At 42.0% G+C, this 23,699-nt stretch overlaps 2 protein-coding genes across 4 annotated transcripts in view; both read left to right on the top strand.

Moving 5' to 3' along the window:
* The window catches only part of GOLGA3 (golgin A3), a 28,089-nt gene extending 22,273 nt beyond the window's left edge, over positions 1-5,816 (top strand). For both annotated transcript variants that reach the window (XM_027652269.1, XM_027652268.1), the window contains exons 22-24: positions 86-250; positions 444-607; positions 1,581-5,816. In XM_027652269.1, the coding sequence (XP_027508070.1) occupies positions 86-250; positions 444-607; positions 1,581-1,788 (537 nt within the window). In that variant the 3' untranslated portion in view covers positions 1,789-5,816. The remainder of the gene's footprint in view (positions 1-85; positions 251-443; positions 608-1,580) is intronic.
* A 656-nt stretch (positions 5,817-6,472) lies between these two features.
* ANKLE2 (ankyrin repeat and LEM domain containing 2) lies at positions 6,473-22,563 on the top strand. 2 transcript variants are annotated; one of them, XM_027652271.1, is made up of 13 exons: positions 6,473-6,590; positions 9,980-10,423; positions 11,444-11,635; positions 12,376-12,569; positions 13,466-13,654; positions 13,946-14,068; positions 14,405-14,471; positions 15,074-15,255; positions 16,652-16,758; positions 17,623-17,816; positions 18,782-19,445; positions 19,852-19,983; positions 20,643-22,563. In XM_027652271.1, the coding sequence occupies exons 2-13, from the start codon at positions 9,991-9,993 to the stop codon at positions 20,878-20,880; spliced, it is 2,715 nt and encodes a 904-aa protein (XP_027508072.1). In that variant the 5' UTR covers positions 6,473-6,590; positions 9,980-9,990; the 3' UTR covers positions 20,881-22,563. The 2 variants fall into 2 exon arrangements, with proteins under 2 accessions (XP_027508072.1, XP_027508071.1); XM_027652270.1 differs by lacking the exon at positions 6,473-6,590 and adding an exon at positions 6,730-6,991.
* The last annotated feature ends 1,136 nt before the right edge of the window (positions 22,564-23,699 follow it).

The following is a 23,699-nucleotide window of genomic DNA, read 5'->3' as shown; positions in this document are numbered from 1 at the left end:
CTGAAAAAAAAAAAAAATAAAACCAATAGCTGGCTGGAATTTTTATACTGTTTCTCTATCTCACATTGATTCTCTTCCCATTTAGAATATCAAGACTGAGTTGGAGATGGTGAGGGAAGACCTGTCAGTGACTCAGAAGGATAAGTTTATGCTGCAGGCCAAAGTGACTGAACTGAAGAACAGCATGAAGTCACTGCTGCAGCAGAACCAGCAACTGAAGCAGGACCTGAAGCATGGCAAGATGAAGAAGGTATTTAAATAGGAAGAACACACAGGAAAATACTCCGTTAATGCTCCTAAATTACCTGCCATGAATGTGCCTGTGATTCCTGCTCTGTAATGCAGATATGTACCAGTAGTGTGATGTGAGACTCTTTCTAGGTAGTAAAAATTACATTGATGAAATAACTTAATTGTATTTCTGACTTTTTTCCTTTAACCAGAGGAAGGAACTCAAAGGAGAGAATAACTCTTCCAGTCCTGTGACTCCAGTCAAGATTCCTGATTGTCCAGTGCCTGCTGCCTTGCTGGAAGAACTGCTGAAACCATCGACAGCTGTGAGCAAGGAGCCTTTGAAAAACCTGAACAGCTGTCTCCGGCAATTAAAGTAGGACCTTATTTATTTATTTATTTATTTATGTTATTTTCAACCATAACCTTAAAAATGCTTCCAGGAAACCAGCTGCCACCCTAAGGGAAAAAAGGATTTGGAATATGAATTCTTTTATTAGGACTATATTTAGAACAGTAGGATGCTCTGTCATTTTAAGTGCTTGCTCATATGGCCATTACCATGGCAGAAGAAGACTTTACAATAAACTAGACAAAAAGTCCACCCTAAATTGTACACAGCAGAACAAACCAGAAACAATTATTTCTAGTTTTTGCTGGTGGAAAAGCTGGTGTTTCTCTTTTGCCAACATCAGAAAGAATGCTTGCAGTGGGAGCCCAGGCAGTGGGTGTGGTAATAATTCTCTACAGTGTGGTAATAAGTCTCTACTGTCTGTGCAAAAATATGTGAGGCAAGGTACAGAAAAGCTACAACTTCAGGGAGATGGGGAGTTGAGGTTATTAGGAAAACTGAGCCACCCTTACCACCTCAGTTGATGTCTGAGGGAGTGAGGGACCCACAAGCATCGAGTCCAGCTCCTGGCCCTGCACAGGGCAACCCCAAGAATCACACCACGTGCCTGAGAGCATTTTCCATGCTGCTTTCCTCCCCTCTGCCTCCCATGGTGTTGTTCCATACCTGCAGGAACACTGTGGTTCAGGTTGCAGTCACTAAGTGCCTTTCCTGAGGAAACAGTGCTCACCATCTCTGGCAATGAGTACGTGCAGCAAAGGAGCTGCTGCATTGCTGGCCCTTACTTTGGAATTAAGCATATTGTATTTGTTTTGCTCTTCAATTAAAGGAGACAATTCCCAAGCTTCCTGTAGATTTCTTTCTCTTGTTATCAGCTGTATCTCAGGTAGTCTTGGAGTAGATATCAGGAATCAGAGAAGTAAACTTTTGATCGTGCATGTAGCTTTTAGTTTTCTGCTTGTTAATTTTTGCTTTTTTGTTCTCAATACTTTCAAAGGCAAGAAATGGACAGCCTTCAGCGTCAGATGGAGGAACACACCATCACAGTACATGAATCCATGTCTTCGTGGACTCAGATTGAGGGGAAGTTAATGGACCTTGGTTCTACCAGTCCTGCACCTGCATCAGACCAGCAGGAGATTCCTACTGTAGATGAAAAGAAAGAGAATTGTAGTGTTAATGACAAGGAAGGTTTGACACTATAACCTCCTCATCAGTTGTCCTTCTTCCTACTGCTTTAAGTATATAAACAAATCTTTATAAAAATTATTTATTTCATTTTTTTAAATAGTGTTCAAAGTTGTGCTTTTGCCTGTAGAAGCAAAATGCACAGATTTGAGAAACTGAGGTAATAGTAAATGCAGAACGTGCTATTCCAAGGGTTTGTTTGAAACCTTGCCATAATAATTCTGTCATGCTGGGGCCTGCCAAAGTGCTGAATCTAGCTCAGTTGAGGGTTTAGTAAGAGATTCACATGAAGGTTTAAAATGAAGTCAAGAGGAGCATCTGGTTCCAGGTCTGTATTTGTTCAGTCTGGGTGATTTTATTGAGGAATTACTGTTAATTTTGTAATATCTAGGTTTTTGTGTTTGGTTCTTTCTTTTTTTATTTGGGGGGAGAGGGATGTGTTGTTCTCTCCCATCTTTGGTTGTAGCCAAATTCCAATAAGTTCTCATGTCCAGCCGTTAGCAGTGGTTGAGAACTGGATATGCTGAGTATTCTCTCTCTCTTCCCTCCTGTTATCTCTTACTCTCAAAGATCAGCTTATAGATACCTGTATTTAAAGAGAATAAAACCTCATTGTAAACTATTTCCAGTTATGAAGATGACCTCTGACCTACAGCAAAAGAAATAAGACTGTAAAGACGAGCCATGCAGAGCAGTTGGTGTCTGTGGCAGATTTGCCTGGGATGTTTTCTGAAGTACTGGTTTTTCTCTTACAGTTGCAGGCCAGTAGTGAGCTTTGCTTCACTGCACAAACACTTTGCACCTTTTTAGTTCAAGTTTTGAAGTAGACAGACACCCTTAAAAAAGTATGCGTGTAAAAAAAGAAAAAAAAGTATATATATATATAAGAAAAAGATCATAATTTTCTGACTTTGAATATCTGGTTTAATATGCTTATATACTGTAAGTTAAGGCTGACGTGAGGGTTTTTGTTACTGTCATTGTTTTAATGTTACGTTTAAGTTTGTGCTTTTTTGACATACTGTACAAATGTCTTACAGAAATTGGCTCCTAAAGCCAGAGCTTTCAGAAATGTAATTATTTTTACTTTTAAAGACATAATTATAATGCCTATAAAATTATTATTTTTAATAGCTTTATCTTCCCCCCACACACTCTTGCCCTATTTTTTGCACCCTCTATTACAAGGTGTCCACCATGAATGCAAGTGTTTGGTACTGTGGCAGCCCCTCTGCAGAGCACCTTGACCAGGTGATTTTTAAAGCAGCTCATTTCAGATTCCTTCCCCTTTGGTCCCATTCTCCAAGTGGTTTGTAGTGAGTGATAAGCCCACGCTCTCCTCATTCAAAAATCCAGATGGGGGGCTCCTGCCTCGCCCAGTGTGCTGAGTTCTAAAGCACAAATCAAAATACACGAGACATTATTTGGAAGATTTAGTAGCCAATCCTGTACTAGAATGTTTTTGTCTTCGAAACATAAAGAAAACAGGTTAGTTATATCCACTATAGTTTGGTGTTTGCAAAAAAAAAAAGAAAAGAAATCTATTAACTACAGTGGCTGGGGGGAAAAAACCCTGTAGTTCATGTATTTTTCCAAAGAGACTCTTTCTGCTTTTGGATGGGTTTGGTTGTTGTGGAGGAACAGGAAGGATATTGCAGTTTGTTTAGCAGTAAGGCAAAAAATAAGCAAACAAAGAAAAAACCCAAACCCACTTATATTTATCGAAAGTCTGATTTCTCATAATTACCAATTTAAGCTCTAATCCAGTTGAACACTTTGCACTTAAAGTGTTTATACTGAATGATTTCATGCCCTTCAGCTACTGGATTTTGATTTATATTTTACTGGGATCAGAGTCAAGTGGTGCTGACAGTCAGGGGTTTGGAACTGAAGGAAGAAATGCATTTGTGTGGCATTAGGTGCCCATCCTACAGATCTACCAAACAATTCAAAGAGAAGTCAAAAGCTTTACTGACTAGCTTAAAGATGGTAGTGTCTGCACACTGCTGCAGTCTACTTTGTAGAGTAAATGGTACTGATTATTTCATTGTTGTCATTTCTTGAAGTTACCTGTATATTAAACTCAAAGAAGAAAAAAAACACCTCAGTATTGTTAAAGAAAAAATTAAAACTATTTAATGAATAATATATTCAGGACAAAAAACTACCAAATGTCCAGAATTTAAAATAATACTTGTGCAGCATTAATGTTGCTGTTCACTTTATTAAATACATTGCCTACAGTTAAGAATCTGTTATGTTTTAATCTGTTAAGTTTGGCAACAGTTGTATGGGTAAAGGTTTTATCTGGTATCAAAGAAGCCAGAATTGTTATAAACCTGCATAGTTGTTCTGAATGTCTGCTCTCCTTTTTGTATCAGTTCTGCACTGCTGCATTTCTCACTAGCTCCTGAAGCCCTCTGAGCTTGTACAGTCCAGTTCCCTTAGATGTGTTTCCCCTGTCAAGATGAGGGAGCTGTTGTGCACAGATTAGATTCCCACAGTGACCCACCTGCTTCTGGAAGTACCTGGATGAACACTGGGTATTTTTGTGTTATATTCAGCCTGTGTTTTTTCTCTAAACAAAAGCACCATGTCATTTACTTTAATGAAGGACAGACAGTGAGACTTGAGGGTCTAAATCTGGTGAGGTACTAAGTCATTGGGAAGTCTTCTAGAAGGAGCAGCAGCGTGTGATAAGAGCAAGGCCTTTTCTTTGAAGCTCATCAGTTAAGTTTCCTAATTATCCAGAGCAGTAGTTGCTGTTTTATTAAAAAGCCTCACCCTGAGCATGCTTGGTCTGCAGAGCTTCAGGTCTCTCCTGTCTAGGCAATAAAACAAACTAGTTGTAGAAAGGAAAACTGCCTTCCCCCTCTGCCTGTCACAGCACTGCCAAACACATCAGAGGAGAATCTGAATAATAATATCTTAAAGATTTTTTTATTTTCCCTTTTCAAGCACTGCAATAGAATGTATTTCCTGTGTCTGTCTCTTCAGTAGTTGCTACCTACTAAACCAAGTCTTACTGATGAAGGAAAAATGTCACTGCAATGTGAGAATGTTCCCAAGTGCTGAAAGCTGGTAAATGCTGCAGTGTTACTTTTTCAGATGCTGTTGAGTTTTTGAGGACTCTTGAGTAACTGTGCATTAAAACGAGATCACAACAAAGACCAGCAGACCCTACAGTGGTGAGAAATGTTACTGAGTCTCTGGCATTGCTGAACATTGCATAATGCTCCATATTCTGTTGTCTTCCAGATTTCTTGGAAATATTTGTGCACTGTAGTGGGATCAGCTGAGTCCCTTATCCACTCATATAATGATCCCATACTGTTTATTCAGGCAATATCATAGCTAAAATCTGTGAGACTTTCACATGTGTAAAGTAATATCAGGGATGAAAGTTCTGGTGTTCGTAATTTCATGGATTATGTATTTCTCCTTAGAGGAGAGAACTGCAGTGGCATGGGTGCTTCAGTGCTAGCTGTGACAACATCAAAGGTGTGCTGGGGACAGACTATTATCAATGTAAGTTTAACTTAAAGATGACAGATTCACTCCTGGTGACGCAGAAGATTGTGATGTACTTTTATTAACCTTGTGGGGAAAGTGGAAATAGTTGCATGTGACTTATTGTGACCAGAGCCTTTAAATATTTTCATGTGAAAGGAATTACAGTCCAAAGGAATTACTAATGCTCATCAGTATCTCTCTGTCTCTTACTTATGTGTAACACTTGAGTCTTGGGCAGCCTCATTTCCAATGCAGATGCACAGATTTCTAAGGAAGGGAAGGATGTTCTGGATATTGTAAATGAAATGGTTCTGTTTCATATATGACATTCAGTAATGTCTGCTTAGGCTGTATTTGTAAAAAAATAGAAATTAATCATTTCATGTTCTTGAATGGATAACCCAGGGGCTGGAGGAGTTACACTATGTACATTTAATGTTTATGATCATACAAAGCATGTTGATTATAAAAATTATGTGCATAGGGAATTCCTTTAAAAGTTTTGTGCAATAAACTATTTTTGGTAAAGGGCTCCATGTTGTTTCTCCTTTAAGAGTTACCATCTTCAATTTGGTTTTGGGCAGTAATTTTTATGTTGATTTTTTTTTTACTGTTTTCGCTGTTTTTTCACATGTCTAAACTTCCTTGTGCTTGCATTTGTATTGCATTTATTTTTTTCTCAGTCAGCTGAACGCATCAGGGAAAACCGAGAAATTCCCTGGCCTGAATTTGCCAACTTCTTGAGTGTACAAAGTGGAACAATGCGGAAATGTCACCTTGATTCTAGTTTAGCCAATTGCAGTGATGAGGAGAGAAATTATTCTACCTTGCCTGCAATATTTGTGTGAGTTAAAGGGATGTTATTTTCTTCTTTAAGGACAGGCTCTTAACCCAGCACGTGACCGCGCTGCTCGCGGTGCAGGTACGTGAGGCAGGAATGTTGTGCCTGGGGGGATGGCCGGTTCTTATCCGTGAAGGGACTGCTTCCCTTCTCCTGCATTAGAGGCTTCCTTCTTCACGGCTTTCCATCTCTGCCGCCTTATCCGGGACTACGGCAGCACTTCCAGCTTACTGCTTGGGCTGAGCCCTCCTTTCTAAGGAGGCCTCTCACAGTGCTTGTGCTGGCCGAGGGACGAGCGGCTGCACTTCGGGCCGTGCCCGCCAGGCCCGGGAGCTCTGGGCGCCCTCAGCGCCGCCCGCAGCGCAGCCGAGGGCACCCGGCCCCGCTCGGAGCTCGGCCGCGTGTCCCGCCGGAGCGGCAGCGCCGCGCCCGCCTCGGCTCCCCAGGGCCCTGCCCGCTGTCCCGGTGAGGCGCCAGGAGGCGGCCGGGCCCCGTCAGCGCCGGGCGGAGCCGCCGCGGAGCCCGCGGGGGGGGGGCGGGCGCGGGGCGGGGGAGGCGGAAGCCGCGAGGCCGCGGAGGTACCGTCGGTACCGTCCGTGCCCGGGGCCGCGGGCCGGGCATGGAGCGCTGGGCCGGGGCCGCCGGCGGCTGGGGCTCGCTGTGGGGAGCGGGCTGGGGCCGATGGCCGTGCTGGGAGCTCCTGGCCGCCTGCGCCGTCATCGGCGCCGTGGGCTGGCTGCTGCGGCTGCGGGACAGGAGGCCGGGCGGCGGCCGAGCGGCGGCCATCGCTCCTTGCCCGGCTCCCGCCGCCTCCCCCGCTCCCACCGCCGCCGCGGGGAGCCGGCGCTGCAGCGGGACCCGCCCAGGTGAGACACTCGGGCAGGTCGGGGGTGGCGCGGCCCCTCGGGCCCCGGGAGGGTCGGCACCGGGCACCGCCCGCGGAGGCCGCGCGGCCCTTTCCTTTCCTTTCCCCGGCCCTTTCCCTTCCCGCGGCCCTTCGCTTCCCTTCCCGCCGCTCTTCCCGCGGCCCTTCCCGCCTCCCGGCGCTGCAGCCCCGGGCGGAGCTCGGGGACCGCCCGCAGGCCCCGCCAGGCCCGGCCCCGCCGCCCTCTCCCGCTTTGTCCCGGCCGGTCCCCGGCGCTGCCCCACCCGCTCCCCCCGCCCGCCCTCCCCAGCGCTGCACACGGACACGCGGTTTTCTTTCGTGAGAAATTGTTCTTATTTCCACCCCTTCTTGTTTTCCCGTGGCTTATTCCGAGTTTGTGTTCAGTTCTCTTTCAGCCGCGTAGTTCGGAACTGCTGCTGGCTCATTTGGCCACGGGCAGTACAGACAAACCCCCCACCCTTTACCATGGCCACGGTTGTGCTGCCATGTGCAGGTCCCGGTACAGCCAAAGGCAGGATGTGACTCTCAATTCCTGCCTCTACAGACAAACAAACAAAAAACTCCGTGTTTTCTTACGTTACTAATTTATTGAAAGATTTAATGAGTAGTGGAGTACAATAATTCTGTGATCCTTAAGTCAGTCGTTCATTCTGCCGTGGGACTGGTCTTAATTTTTTTTGGAAACAGGTTCTGGTCGTTTCATGCTGATGCAGTGAGGCAAGGGAAAATACAGTTTCTGCCCATTCTTTCGGGTTTTGGTTGCTTTGGAAGAACCCTCAAACATGCGATTGTTAAAGCAGTTATTCCTATTAGTAGAGGTAACTTGCTTGGGCTTGTGTGCTGAGCTGCAGGAGGGAGCTGCGTCAGCACTGGCTGTACTCTGGATCGTTTGTAGTTACATAAAATGCATTTTAAGGTTCAGATAGTCCCCTTTTGCACCTGCATGTAGAAGACGATTGAAGGATTATCTTAAAACGGGCAGTTGCTGTTTCGCAGGTTTGCAAGTCACACCTTCTGTTTTGGGCAGATCAAAATAGGTGATGCAGGTAAAAGTCAATGAATGCTTACCCAGGGTAGCTGAAATCATCCTGTCAAATACATTTCAAGGGATTTCTCTGTTGTCCTTCCAACACTGTTTTCCCTGTTTCCACAGCAAGCTTATTGTAGAAAAACTCTTCATCCTAACAGTAGATCTTAAACCAAAGATTGGTTTCTTCACTGTTGGTCTGCTTTGCCATTTTGCTTTGGTTTAGTTGTGCCAGAGTTGTAACAGGCACACAAAATACTTTCTTTTACATAATGAGAAAGCAAATTTCGAGCATTAAATTTTAGGTGCCAAGTTCTATCAAAACATAAGAAATCAGAGAATTCACTCCTTCCCAACACTTTTGGTTGTTTAACCACAAGGCAAGAGGAAGGATTTTTGTGTGTTCCTGCCTGTTTTCCATGCATGAATTATATATTTGTACAGGTCTGCTCTTCTGCAGAATGATTGTGCTAGTTCTGAAACCTAAAAGTAGGAGCCTGAGTTAATTCTTTAAGGCATTATGTTGACTCTTTAAAGTATTTTCATTGAGTTGATTTTGCAATAAACTTCCTCACATCTGAGTTTCCATCTTTACTGTGTTTTTTTCAGTTATGCAGTCTCAAAAAGAAAATCCTTGGAACAGCGTTTTTATATTATTTTGACTGAAGGCTGCATTTTATTCTTTGATTCAAACACAATGGCACCACATTTATTTTTAAAAAAAGACAATTAAGAATTGGAAACAAGTGAGAAGATCTTTCACATCTGTCCTTGCAATCTTGAGTCAGATAATCGAAACAATGAGGTTGCTTGGAGGCTCAGGAGTCCTCAGGGAACTGGAATCCTTTGGGGAGGTGGCTCAGCAGCACCAGCTGTGGCTTTGGTGCAGTGTGGTGGGTTTGTTAAGTGGAAATACTCTCATTTCCCATCGTTTCAGCAAGGTTCCAGTTAATATTTGAAATATTCAGGAACAGAGGTATGTTCTCTAACCACAGACATTCAAAATCAGACATTCATAAAAAACAAACAACTCTCTAAGGAAAGAGCCCTCAAGGGAAGCAGCCATCAAACTCACATGACTGTCAAGTTGTAATAATTGAAAGTCTGCTTAAGTTTGGCATTAAGTATATTTTCATAGTATTTCCTTCAGTTGTGGTTTTCACAGCAAGAAATTTGTATTGGTATCATGCTGGTCTTAGTATCTTCTCATTGACCAGTGCAGAAGCTGTCAGTGTGGATTACATGGAGGGAAGTGTATTATCATAGCAGAGAGAAGGATTTTCCTTTGGAAAGGGAGAAATTCTTCCAGCTTCTGCTTGTTCTTGGAGAGGGAGATCTGAAAAGATCAGTTGTTTTTGTCTTCTGGCTGTTTGCTCTCCAAACAGGGCCTGGGAAACAACATGTTGTGCACATAATTCCAGCCTTGCACCATGGCCAGAGAAAGCCTCCCCTGGTTGCTGCATCACACTTATGCCTTAAGCTTTTGTCAGGTAGAAATTCTTAAGGAAACAATGGAAATAGTGCTGTGCTTCTAGCAGTAGGTGCTGCCCCTCTTCCTGGGGTTGACTGGTTGCCATGTCCTTGTATTCCATTGCACACATGGATTGTGCCTTTCTTGGCAGGAATCAAATATTATTCTGGATTGAATTTTCACTCCAGAAGAAATTTGAAAAGGACAAGTGAGAATAAATTGTAGGCTGTACTGTTAAGTACTTGAGAGAGGAGGAAGTAAACTTGGTATAGATCTGACAGCTTAAGATGTTTTTAATGCCTTGAGTTGAAAAGTATTTTGTCTTCTCTGCACTGTGAGAATCTCATAAAAATCAGAGAAATAGTTAGGAGACCCTTTTTTCCTTGGCTTTAATACAACTTTTAAATAGCAGAAAAAAAGTTGTGCTGTTTTTTAACAGTTTCTCTGCTGTCTTTTTGCCTTCCCTGCAGGTGAACTAACAATGGATACAATACTGTCCCGACTGAAGAAGCTTGGCCCGGATGAGCTTAGAGAAGAGATTGTGAGAGCAGGACTGAAATGTGGCCCCATTACTGCAACTACCAGGTTTATTTTTGAAAAGAAATTGGCTCAGGCATTGTTGGAGCAGCAGGGAGCACTGGAGGAACCAGGATCTGCTCTGCCAGAGGAGGCTGCTGGAAATGTCCCGGCAGCAAATCACAACGGCCATGGGAGTGCTGCTGAGGAGCCAGACTTTGGGTACTGTGTGGGTCTGAACCCTCCAGAAGAAGATGCTGTGACACACATGAACTGTTCAGCTGCAGCCTGTGGAGCAGGAAGTGTTGATTCACAAACCACAGCTCAGACACCATCCAGAGATCCTCCACTGTTCTACGGTGTCTGTCCAGTTTATGATGACATATTGGCCAGGAATGGTAAATACTCATTTCCCTTATTTCCAGTGATAAGCATTTTACAGTCATGTCTAAATAGACCTTTTCTTTGTAGCAGGGGATATGAACACCACTACACTGGTTTTGTAAGCATTGCTGAAAAGATTTTTTTGTTTCTGTAAACAGTATTTATTTGATCTTCTGAGGCATAGAAACATGGTTATAAGACATCCCAGGTGTTCTGCTGTAGTAGTTTCTACTCATGAGGGTCCTCTACCTAGTGTAGCTCAGATGAAGAAAATGATTTCCTATTGCTACTCTTGGGCCCATATTGTGCCTCTCAAGAATAAAAAGTAATCCTATAAATAAACAATTAAAAAACTATTTATACTGTCATCAGTTGAAGTTCAAAGCATCTTGTCTAAAAGTTTTCACATTTTCTTTCTGGTTTAATGCCAAATGGTATTAAATGCCAAATTGTATCTGGAAGCATCAGCCATTCTTCACATTTTATTTATGAAGACTACAATAAGGAATTACTAAATTATTTACTCTGAGACAGTAGTTTCTTTCTGTTAAAAAGTGAATATTCACATATTATGAACAATGGAATTTGAACAAATTATCGTTAAAAGGGGAGGAAGGAGAAGGATTTGATTAATATCTGAGGTTCTGTGTAGAGATTTAAAATTGTGACAGCTACAAAGTTGGACTTTCTGAACAAGAGAACATCAAAAATAATGCAGGGTGAATAAACTTGAGTTTGCATTTCAGTCTGGATGTGAAATGCTTGTTGAAGCTGGCCCATTAGAAAGGATGTTCAGGTATTGATTGGTAGGAATGGTCAAACCCTGTACGTGTCACCTGATGTGAGGAGTGTGCAGGAGTCTTCTGTTTAGTTTCTGAGAGAGAAGATTGAAAGGGGCTTTTGGTTCTTTTGGTTTGGAAGAGAAGCAGTTTGACACCAAAGCTGGAAGGATAATCTGAGAATTTGGTAACCTGTTTCTAGGATCAAATCTGAGATTATTGAAGTAGTGTAACTTTGGTTGTTCTTTATTGCAGAGAGAGTACATGTTTATGAAGATAAAAAGGAAGCTCTCCAAGCTGTTAAGATGATTAAGGGGTCTCGTTTTAAGGCTTTTACAAACAGAGAAGATGCTGAGAAATTTGCTAAAGGAATCTGTGATTATTTCCCATCTCCAAGCAAGTCCTCCTTATGTTTGTCACCAGTGAAAATGGGATCCTTTAACAGAGGTGAGGAGGTTCATCTCTGTACAGTAGATGTTATATAGTCTGTTCATTTTTTTTGTGAGAGAAGAAGCAACAACTATACTACCAATATACTAATAACAGGAAAAACTCAAAGGGTGAAGCACCTTAATAAGCTGAAGTTTAAAACAACATTTGTTTTAAATGAAAAAAAGCATTGCTACTTTTCTAAAGCTGAAATGTGGGTCATGGTCTGCATAAATATGTTGCTTAGTAGTCCCTGGTCATATTTGTTAGGATTTGGTTTTACTCACGGACTTCAGGATTTTCAGGTTTAATAAGAGACTGATAAAATTGCACAGTATGTTAAAAACATATTTAATTGTTAAGTATATTTATAAGTTCAGAAGTAAAATGGTAAGCACTGATCATACTTCCCAGTGTTCCCAGTTGCTAGATTAAAGGGATCCAGGAGTCACAGAACTGCAAAAGCAGTTGTTACCTCTTGCTGAATTTTGCTTTTAAGTTTGGATGGGAGTAGACTGGTAATTATAGAATTTACCCGTCCCTGTTAAAGCCTGAAACAGTTTTACAAGATGATTAATCATTTTCCTCTGCCTCCCTATTACTAACTACTAGTGTACTTAAATGTCTTGTTATTGACCTCTGTGTCTTACTCCTGTACATTAAAGATGCAAAGTTAATATGGAGTTTAGAGTAAAAGCTTTTCTTGGCCTGGGTCTGAAAAGAATGTATCTTAGAAACAAGTGATTTGTGTTTGATAGATGGCTTGTGCTCCCCTGAAACCGAAACTGCTAATAAAGAGAGAGCCAACAGCTATAAAAGTCCACGGACTCAAGATCTCACGGCTAAACTTCGGAAAGCTGTCGAGAAGGGAGACACAGCAACGTTTTCAGAACTTATTTGGAGTAACCCTCGCTATCTGATCGGGTCAGGAGACAATCCAACGGTTGTACAGGTGAAAAAACCCAACAAAATAGGAAAATCCACATTCCTGTTCAGTGGGGTAGCTTTTGAGGCCTGATAGCAGAGCTGGAAGGAATGTTTCCTACCTTTCCTTCAGGAGGTCTTGTTTCAGTCAGTGCAAGGTTTCCCAGTGTTTGTTGATAGTAGCTGAAAATGAAGAGAAGCCAGGCAGTTCTCTGTCCTGTGTGAGTCACCCATGATGACTGAGAGTTCTCTGCTCCAGAAGAGCTAAAGGCACTGTGTGCAGTTCTGCAGGTGAAGAACAGTTTTATTCTGTAGTGAAAGAATGGTCTTGACTTCATATAGTATTGATGTCCTCCAAATAATTGCAATCTTTTTAAAAATAGACTGATTTTAAAGACCAGGGTAGGGCCCAGGCTGTAATTAGTTGTTCCTACAGCACTGCTTACCTAACCACCACTATTAAATTTCAAAACCATGTATAAGGTGCCATTTAGCAAACACTGACAATCTTAGCTAACAAATGCCTTCTGTCAGACCAGCTTTGTGAAGCTGTTAGAGTTTTCTGTGTAATACAACAAAGCACAGCTAAATTTTATATAAATATATGTGTGTATACATATATATACATTTTCTTGCTCTTTTTATACACTCAATTTCCTACCTCCTTTTATTGTGATATCTAAATATATCTTCTTTGCCACAGTTTTGCCCTGCATGTAGAAAAAGACCATAGCTGAGTATAAGAACAATTGAATTAATTATGAGAATAATGTGGGTGTAGAGATGCATTATTCTTTACAAAAATATTAGTATAAGACTCAGTGTGGGAACCTTAATATTTTCACAGTGAAATCAGTTACATGTATGGGTGTAAGAGAGCTGTTTAGATTTTGGTTCATTCTAATGGTGGTGGTTTTTTTCCAGGAAGGGTGTAGGTACAATGTCATGCATGTTGCTGCCAAGGAGAATCAACCTGGGATCTGCCAGTTGCTGCTGGACACTTTGGAAAATCCTGAGTTTATGAGGCTGATGTACCCCGATGATAACGATGCCATGCTGAAGAATCGCATCCAATATATCGTTGACCTTTACCTTAACACACCAGATAAAATGGTAAGATTTGGGTGGTGACCTGGTTGTCATAGTAATGGAAGGTGTTAAGGATGCATGAGTGAGATGGAAAGACAGAAGGGGACACTTGTAGCAAAATGAGCTATTCATGAATATTTTTTTTGTGGGTCTTAATAATCATTGTTCTGCAGTATGGTGGGAGAAGATTTATCAAGAGCCTGGATGATTAGTCATGACATTTATTTAATTTTCCCAGTTTCAAAATCAAATGTGTAGTATTGACCTTATCGTCTTTCTAAATGCATATGAATTTTTCCCCTTGTCCCACTGCAGGGATTTGATACTCCACTGCATTTTGCCTGCAAGTTTGGGAATTTGGATGTTGTTAACGTGCTTACCTCACACCCAGCTATTGTGAAAAATCCAAGAAACAAATATGATCAAACTCCAGCAGAAGTGAGTCTCTCCATGTCCTCAACAAACACAAAAATGTTATGCCTGATCAATATTTTTCATGTTCAGACATTTAGTAAGTGCTGTAGATAAGGTGCTAGTGTTATGATTTAAGTGTAAAGTTTTGATAACACTAGAAGTATTTTATGTTGACTGTATCCGTGGAAAAGTTTTAGATTTTATAGATGTGGGTGTGTTTTAGTGGTTTGGTCTTCTATGAATTAGAAGTAGAGGGTGAGATGGAGAGAGGCCAATACTGTGACTGTTGAAGAAGACACATTACAGTTGATTTGAAAATGAGGTCTTATGCTTGACTAACAACTAAAATTATATTAACAGGTAGTTTGTGAAAGAAGCAAGAATAAATCTGCAGAATTGAAAGAAAAGCTAAGAGAGTACTTGAAAGGTCTGTATGCAGAGTTTTGTGCTATATCAGACATGTATTCTGGCTCTTTGCTGTGTCCTGTCCCGTGTGCTTTCTGAAGCAGTTCAGAAATGGTGCTGCTGTGCAGTGCTGTGAAGAGGAAACCAAAACTGAGCAGGAACAGAAAACTTGCTGTGTTTTAAGTGCTGTGGTCAGAACTCTTAGTGTGGATCACAAGGTTACCCTCCCAGCTCTGGACTCATTCAGCCAGCCTGGAGCAGAGCATTTAACCCAGAAGGAACAAAGCCCTGGGCAGGGCAGGAGAGGGATCTGTCACCCTGGGGACTCCTGTCATTTCTTGGACACAGCACTTCCTCTGTCTTGTCACATGTGTGTTCAGGGGGTTGCAAAAGGAGGTTTTGAAATTTGTTGAAGATCCTGAGGGAAGGCCTCTGTGTATCCTTGCTCACATACCATCTGTAAGCAGGCACTAAATACTGAAACAGTGAGTTTGAATTACAGCTGAATTTACTAGTGAGATAAAGTCAGGTGGTTAAGTGTCTGGGTGCATCGATCCCCCAGGAAGAAGCAGCAGGCTGATGTAACATAAACATCTCAAGGAAGCTTTGTATTCTTTATTTTAGGCCGATACTATGTGCCACTCTTGAGAGCAGAAGACAATTCCTCAGCTCCTGTCATTGGAGCTCCCTGGTCACCAGATCAGACGGATGATGGTCCCCAGAGGACTTTATTTAAATACCCTGGCAGCCCTAAAGATCCAGTATTGTCCATAAGAGCTTTTGCAGGCCCCATGAGCCCCTCAAAGGTAAGGAGAGAACTTTATACCACTCTAATGCCTATTTTTTCCTCTTTCTGAGTGAAGAACCATTAGAAGATCCTGCACAGTTCCTTGTGTGGTGTAACTTGCTCCTGGTACAGATTGTGGCTCTTTTTCTTGAGGAGATTGTTCTCCCTCTATGGAGAAGCACACAAGCCTGTACATATTTTTTTTTATTGCTGGAAACAGAATGTGGTGTGAAGAAGAAGAATGGAAGTTCAGTCAAAAGAAAGTTTTCTTCTTCCTCTTAGAATCTCTTTGAAGAGCACCTCTGTCAGACCTTTCATTTCTTACAGATAATTGCTGTAACTTTCTAACATGGGGCAAAGCCTTTCAATGCAGCTATGAATCAGGTTGAAAAAACTATGTCTTTATCTAATTTCTAGAAATTGCCACTGGATGTTAGAAGCAGTTTATCACCTCTGCTTGTTGAATTAACATTTATATATTTTTCTAGGTGGAAAAACTGACAACCAAGTAGTAGGTGTTGGGATAGTTTTGGAAAAGTATTGATTGTGTAGCAGAAAAGCAAAGTCTTTAGTTTTCAGAAGGAATACTTAGATACCTGTTAAATATATTATAAAGTTATAGGTATTTCTTTGACTCATTTATCTAATAGGAATGTACTGGAAGTATGACAGCTTTAAAAATGGTGAATAAATACAATGGAGGACTTTGTGTCATCTGGTGCTTGAATTTTTCAAGACTGAGTTTTACCAAGATGCTTAATGTTTTTTCTTCTAAATGATCATTTTTCTGTTCAACTGACAGAAATTTAAATACCATTTATACTCTGAAAAGTATTACTTTAGGGGGTAAACAGTTCATCATTTTGATTGCTGACAGATATTTTTAATGTCTGAATGTAATTCTTAGTCATCGTTGTGATTTTTGTCATATAAAGTCGAAAAGTGTGGGATTGTACCAAAAAAATTCCCTTGAGGCATTCCAACTTCAAAATAGCAAGAATATATTCTAGTAGTTGTAGTGATTCTGTGCACATAAAAATCCTAGAAACCAGTGACCAAGAGGGCATTTGAAATTAAATAAAATTATAGTGACATGGCAAAATTACAAGACATTTCTGTTTCCTGCTGCACACAAATTAAAACCAGGCAGAACTGGTGTCTGCACAGTGTTGATTGCACATTATGGTCCCTCTCTTGTCATGAGCAGTTAGGAGATCAGAGGTAACTGATCCTGGGAGGAGTAGCTTTATCCTTCATGGCTGGAGTTGAGCAATACCCGTGGCTGAACTTGAGTTCTTTGCCTGTGGACAGCAAACAACTGAACATCTTCTACACCTATAGGTAGATATTTAGCCAGGACTGAGTTGCTTCTTGTGGTGGGGGGTAGTTTTTTAATTTATTTCTGTTTTTTAAAGGCTGAAGAATTTCGCAGGCTTTGGAAAACTCCACCTCGAGAGAGAGCTGGCTTCTTTCACAATGTCAGGAAATCTGATCTGGAGAGAGGTGTTGAAAGAGTTGGAAGGTATCTAAAAGATTACCAGTATAAAAAATTGATCATAGAGCAATTAAAAGCAAGAGACTGTGCTGAGAGTCTTTGTTCAGTTATTACTGAACAACATGTTGGGGCAGAAGTTACTGCAGAAATATTAAATGAAGTATATTGTAGTGGGATTTTTACTGTATTTTTGTGTAAACACAATAGCTAAAATGTGAGACCTGGCTTTCTTAGCTTTGGCAGTAGAGACAATTGAGCTGTTATTGATAATATATATGGAATGCTTTTCTCCAACATTGACTTGCCTAATATTTCAGAGATGTACAATTACAACCTGCTTGTTCTGGGAAAGTGAGGGATTGTTAAAAGGGAGCAGAATGAAAAGATCCTAATACAAATGTGCTGCTTTATGAAAGCTGGGGGGGTGTCCTTGCTGTTAAAATACCTTTGATCAGCAGCATAAGGAAAAAACATACTTTGTTAAAAGCTGACTGGATTTCATTCTTTAAAATAATCCCTGGTTTCCTCCTGCCTCTCCCATTCCCAAATAGAACAAGCTGTTGAATGCAATAACATTCAAATTTGGTCTCCATCAGTGGGAGTTCATCTCTGTCTGATGTCTAGATACAGTCATCTTAAAGGTGGCAATGTTTGTGCTGCAAACTGTAAAATAGTAGATTAAATTTGAAAAATACTCTAGAATGAATGAGATGATACTTTGTTTGCTGAGGATGTTCTGTGCTTTTGCAGACTGTTGATTGTTGCAGAATTGTGTTGCCTAGTTGTACATTTGTGCTCCTGTTCATAGCTGATAGAATGTGATCAGAAAAGTTATTGTCAAACTGATATTTCTGTCTTCACAAATGATTCGTTTTATTTTATTTATTGCAGGGAGTTAGCTCATGAACTGGGGTTCCCGTGGGTTGAATACTGGGAATTTCTGGGCTGTTTTGTTGATCTGTCTTCCCAGGAGGGGCTGCGAAAATTAGAAGAGTACCTGAGTCATCGTGAAATGAGCACAAAGGCTCAGCAGGAGACAGGGGAAAATGAAACCTGCAACAGATATAAAACACCCCAGCCCTCGGGTAAGGAAAGGGCAGAGCTGCAAACAACACTTTGTGCCAAGGGACAAGAGGGAGAGAAAAAGCTTGGTGCCCAGGGGAAGTCCTGTTCACCTGTTGTGGTTGCTATTATTAATCTGTTATCCAAACAATCTGATTGTAGTACTGGAAAAGTAGCCAACAACACTGTGAATGTAAGAGAAGTACAACAGGCTTTATGAGATGTTCTTTATCTTTCATATGAAGTACTTTATTTGATTATAGCCCCCAAATGAAATCCCTATAAGAAAACCTCTATATTCAGTATGTTCTCACTCAGAGCATTTGGGAATTCATCCTAAAGTACAGAATTCTGTAATCTGTGGGTACAGAATAAATAACTTTTTACAATAAAAGAAGAATTATTTACAGTTGAGGGTGAAAGACAAGGAGCAAAATCCAGGAAAGCTTTTATACCTTCTTAAGCCACTACTTGCCATGTGTTCATGGAAACCAACACTAGTACCAAATCTTTGTGCTCCTTCCTCCTTTTCTGGGCAGTTAAAGATCCAGAAGGGCTCTGGTGCTGGGATAAACCTGGCTTAAGACCCTGAGGGGTAGTCATTGGACTAGTCATAAGGCTTTGTACTTTGGAAGAGATGAAAACTTAGGCTGTTTTGTATTAGTAACATTTACCTGCCCTATTCTGCTTTACCCTGAGTTTGTCCTTTGTTGCTGGTTCATGGTTGAAGTGGGGGGTGGAGGAAATGCAGTTCTCAGATGACTGGGATAGGAAAGGTTATTTGCAGAAAATACACAGCAATAATGTTGTCATTTTGCATTCGTAGCTTTAGTCAGGTTAGTTCATGCTGTTGTTACATAAATAAAATTAGAGAGGGCTTCAGGAGATAGAATAAGGCACAAAAATTGGGTATTTGCTGCTGGTTTATTTACTCGATACTTCGTTGAAAGTCTTTTTACGTGTTGCTCTTATTAAAACTGCTTTTCAGGGAAGAGCAAAAAGTCCTGCAATTCCATTTCCGTGGGTGCATTTTTGGACGAGGATGAGGATGACATGAGCTTAGAGGAAATCAAAAACAGGCAGAACGCGGCGCGGAACGTCAGCCCCGCGGCGTCGTCCCGGGAGCCCGTGGGCGACATCGCCGAGCGCGACATCCTGGCCGTGGGGCGCGCAGCAAACATCCTCCCCACGGCCCCACACCAGGGGAAGGGGGCTGCCCCCAGCAAAAATGGGTTCTGCAGCCCCGTGTCCAGTGAGAGGATCATCAGTGACAGGAAGCAGCTGCACGATGGGGAGGAACGTCTCGTGTCGCCCGTCTCCAATTTGATGTCGGAGTTGGAAAGCCTGTCCTTCCAGGAACAGGAGCTTGCAGGAGGATCCCATCAAATCACTGAAAAAACTGAGAACGAGGGGATTCTGGACAAGGCCTGCTGTGCAGTGTCACTGGCAAGTTCTTCTGAGCCAAGTGTTACAGGAAAATCTGGAGAGGCCAAGTTAAGGACAGAACACAAAATGCCATTAGAAAAGGAGAGGCTGTCTCGGCAATCTGGGATTCTGACTAAGGAGGCACAACAGCGTCAAGAACTTTCTTCCCAGAAGTTTCTCTTGAAGGCTTTACCCACAAATGACAATTCTAAGTTATTCCTGCTTGGGTAAGAATTGTCTTAATTTTGAACACTTATTTTTCCTTGGGTTTCTGTTTGCAAACACAAGATGCTTTTGACAAAAGGTTGAGGTGATGTGACACTAAACACCACTGATTGCACTCAGGCTCGAACAGTCATCTGAAAAGGCCTCAGTGCTTGTACAGAAGCTGTGCAGTTCTCTTGCACCTCGTTACCTGACCATAAAGCAGAAGGGAGAAGTTTGTTCTGAGACTTCTGTGTAATTACAGAAATTTTGGGGGGGGGGCTGCTGCACAGAGCTCATGAGGAAGCTGTGTGTGTAGAGCACAGTAATCTCTTTGCTTAGATAAAAACCAAGTGTTTTGGAATTGGGGTGTTTATTGCCTAAACAAATCCATAGTTCTCTTTTCACACAGTTGTGTTTCTGTTGTAGGGAGCAGCCCTCGAAGGTGGATGGGGATGTCCTGGCAGCTCTGGAAGGAGCAGAGATCGATGCTCAGAAATACCCAATGATTTCCAGGTGGAAGCTCGCAGTGCAGTCCTACTCCTCATCTGACAGGCAAAGGTATTGCTGCAAATGCAGTCAAATGCTCACAAAACCTTGTTTTAAATACTCAGCTGTGTTAACTGTTACTGTGTTTCTGAAGTTAATCACCAGGCCTTTTTGGCTGGTGTCTGTTCACAACCAGGAGTTGTGCTGTTGGTTGGTAGTTCACCCCTGTTGTGGATGCAGTGCAGGAACTCTGTATTGCTCTGCAGTACTGAGCTTGTGCAGAGCAATATTAAGATGAATTATTATGTTCAGCCATTTTTTTATGACTGTTTTTATTTTTACCCTTCATTACCCCAGTCCAAAGGAATTGTTCGTGTGAAGGGTGGTGTGTGTTAAGTTTTTTGAGAAAATGTCGTGTTTTGCCACACAGATAATGGACACAGGCTGCCTCTGTTGGGAGGCCTGAAGACATGTTATGCTATTTATATGTTTTATTTTTAATATTGCTGGTTTTGGGGACCCAAAGTGACAGTTTTTCACACAAGTGGCTCCCTGTGGTAATTTTACTGACATTAAGATTTATTTCCATTGTGGCAGACACTGGCCAGAACACTGAGGAGTCCCTTGCTTAGGCAGCCAACAGTTTATACACGGTCATGATGAGTTAAAGTGCTGCTCTCCTTACTGCAACCTTCTTTAAAAAATGCAACATCACTTCTTGTTTCTTTCAGTTGGCCCAGTCCAGCTCTGAAGGCAAAATTCCGGTCCCAAACCACCGCTGCTGGCCTTCCAAATGCTTCAGTGTATCCCAGTTCAGGAAGAAACAGTCCCATACCTGGAAGTCCAGGAAAACACGGCAGTGCCACCTCGTTCCCTGCAGAGCCGGGCAGCCCCGGGCGCTACAGCCCGGCCTCTGTGCACCAGGCCCTGCTCAAACTGCGCTACCCCGCAGAGCCCCCTGCCCACTAAACACCAGGCATGGCCCAGACTGCACCTTGTTCTCACTGATTGATTGGGGGGAAACTACAATGTTACTGAAGTGACAGGAGGTTTGTACTTGGCTATTTATTTTTCCTCAGTTGAGGACAACTGTATGTTTAAAAAAATGGAATATATGTCTTAATGCCATATACAAGATATATACTGGTGACATGCAAGAAGTTCGTGACAGTGCAGTTGTCCAGTAGCTACAATTTAACCTTTGTTGCCACTAACACGGTGAGCTGAGCCCTCCCTTAGCAATGGTGGGATTTGCTAGCACTAGTTATTGTTATTGTAATGAACACATGGTCCTCAACTGCCTTTCTTTACCTTGGACAGGCCAGGAAAAACATCATCAGCAAACAGAACCTTAGGAGAGGAAAGAGATGGCAGGAAGGGAAATGTTCTCCTGCTTGCAGCAGGAGCTCTGAGAGCGAAAAGGCCAAAACCTGCCTGGGTAATGCAAGGACAACTTCCCAGTAGGGAACGGGGCTGTGAAACCCTGTGCAGAACCAAAGTGTTTGTAGCAGCAGCCTGGGCTGGGCAGTTCCCCCCACACTCCCCTGTCTGTCCGTGTGTCCGTGCACAGAGAATGGACTCTTTGCTTGTTACCAACCCCGGGATCGAACCAGTGCTCTAGAAACTGCTGGGATTCCTTTCCAGGGTTGTGTAAAGATTAAGGAAAAAAAAAACAAACATAAAAATTAGCTGACTTTCCCCCCCCCCCCACAGAAGCTTTTAACATTAGCAGATTTTAATAGTTATTGCACAAAAGCACATGAGCAATAATCTCAGCAAATTTACCAGCAAGATACCTTAATGGTCTAGTTTGTAATATATTAGTGTGGTAGCCAGTGGGCCATGAGGTGGCTCCTTCTTTCCCAACTGCAAAGAGAAAGGAGTGAGGACTATAAATATTTTTCTTGAAGTCTAAGCTTTTACTGTCTCCAGCCTTGACATGGTAATGAGTTTCTGTTACAGCAGTCGATAGTTTTATTCTTCAGCCTTCTGTAAGAATGACTTGTTTGGACAGCACAGTGCTGGCAGTGAAGAAAGCTTTTCAAAACTCCAGAGTTTTCCATATCAAGCCTAATGGTTGTAATGTTGCATGAAAGGCTTCCAGAAACAGAGCTCTAAGGTAAAAAAAAAAATTAATGTGATGAGAAGGTGAGGCTCTGGCACAGCTGTGCTGGTACGAAGGGCCGGATCAGGGAGCATTGGTGCCCCACAGGCTCTGAGGAAGCACCTTGGAGCTGTCAGGGAAGTGCACCAGGTTAAAAACACCAGTGGGAGGCAGGAGGGGTCGGCCCAGCTGCCCCTCGAGGGTCCCCCCAGTCCCGGGGCTGATTCCAGCCCCTCAGCTGCTCACACGGCAGTGACTGTTCGTACACCAACTGTGCACCCTCCGTAGGACAGACTACAACACTGCACTTAATGCTTTTGCAAGTTCAGTAGTGCCTTTTGTAATATATTTTTTTAATTAAATTTTTGTTCTTTTAGAAGTTGAAAAAAAAAAAGTGGCATCCACTTACTTACTATGGGCAGATAAAACACAGTTTTTCTCTGGGCTTTCTGAACAGGATGTCTTTTAATGTCTCTTAAGTCTGATTATCTGCTGCGATAGCTCTCCACTGGGGGAGAGACTCCTCTTCTAGAAATTCTTAAAAAAAACCTAACAGGCTTATTTTGCTCTTTTGTTAAAAATAAGCCTAGTTCCATTGAGCTGGACATTAGAAAGAGCTACTTTACATAAATGCCTCTCATTCAGTCATATTCCAGACACCAAGCAGGGGCTTGAGTGGGTGTCATGCTTTAAGAGACATTTAAAAACAAAATACAACTCACAAAGATAACCTGCTGTTACATTAACTGACTTTTTTTATACAGGTATTTTTTTGTTGGTGGTTGTGTTGTTTTTTTTTTTTTTAATTTGTTTTTTTGATGCAGCAAGCTCCATGGTCTAAAACATTTTAAGGTCCCACAGTTTTACCTTGAGAGGGTTGGGGTTTGTTTGGGTTTGGGGTTTTTTTGGGGGAGTTGGTTAGTTGGTTTGGGATTTTTTTTTAATAATTTAATATTAATAAGTTAAGCCTTTATCATTCTGGAGAAACAACTCAGCTCATCCCCTGTTCCAGCCACACTGACGGGTAAGTTGCTGCAGGGGCAGCTGCTCTTCTCCACACTGGTCCTTCTGAGCTAAGAGTTTGTTACTGAGCCAGGAGACTGATACTAACACTCTAGTTCTTTGTCCTTTATACTGTTGTTATGCTTTACTTTCATTTTTTTAATATTTAAATGTATGGTACTGCTATGTACATGTAGCCAGACACCTCCACACCCCCTCCACACACCCACTCCTCCCTTTCACTTTGTAATTTTGGTTTGGTTCGCTCAAGAATGTTTTTTAACTATGTTCTGTAATGTGCATTAGTCCAGTTGTACTGCAGAGCTCATTTTTCTAACCATGTGTTACTTCAGCTATGACAAAAATAGCAATTTATGTAGCAATTGGATCATTTGTGATTGTGAAGAAAGCCCTTCGACACTGAGCCTGTGGAGACACTTTAAATCAGAGTGATAGTGCTTGAATTGTGTTTTCTTGGCCAAAAGTTCACTTTTAAAGGTGCAAAAGATTAGTTGTGGGTTTTGTTGGTTGTTTTTTAATTAGCAAAGTGTCATGTTAAAAATGCAGAACAACCCCACTTTCTATTAAAAACCAAAAGAACAGCTGGAAGTGTCACCCTGTGTTCAGTGTGTGGGACAAGGGGAGCAGGAGCTGGGTTGATGCCACGACAGGGTGACTCACT

The sequence above is a fragment of the Corapipo altera genome, unplaced genomic scaffold, assembly GCF_003945725.1.
Source record: "Corapipo altera isolate COAL_440 unplaced genomic scaffold, ASM394572v1 67, whole genome shotgun sequence".
NCBI lineage: Eukaryota > Metazoa > Chordata > Aves > Passeriformes > Pipridae > Corapipo > Corapipo altera.
Note: the sequence above shows the minus strand (reverse complement) of the source record. Positions and strands in the feature narration are given on the sequence as shown.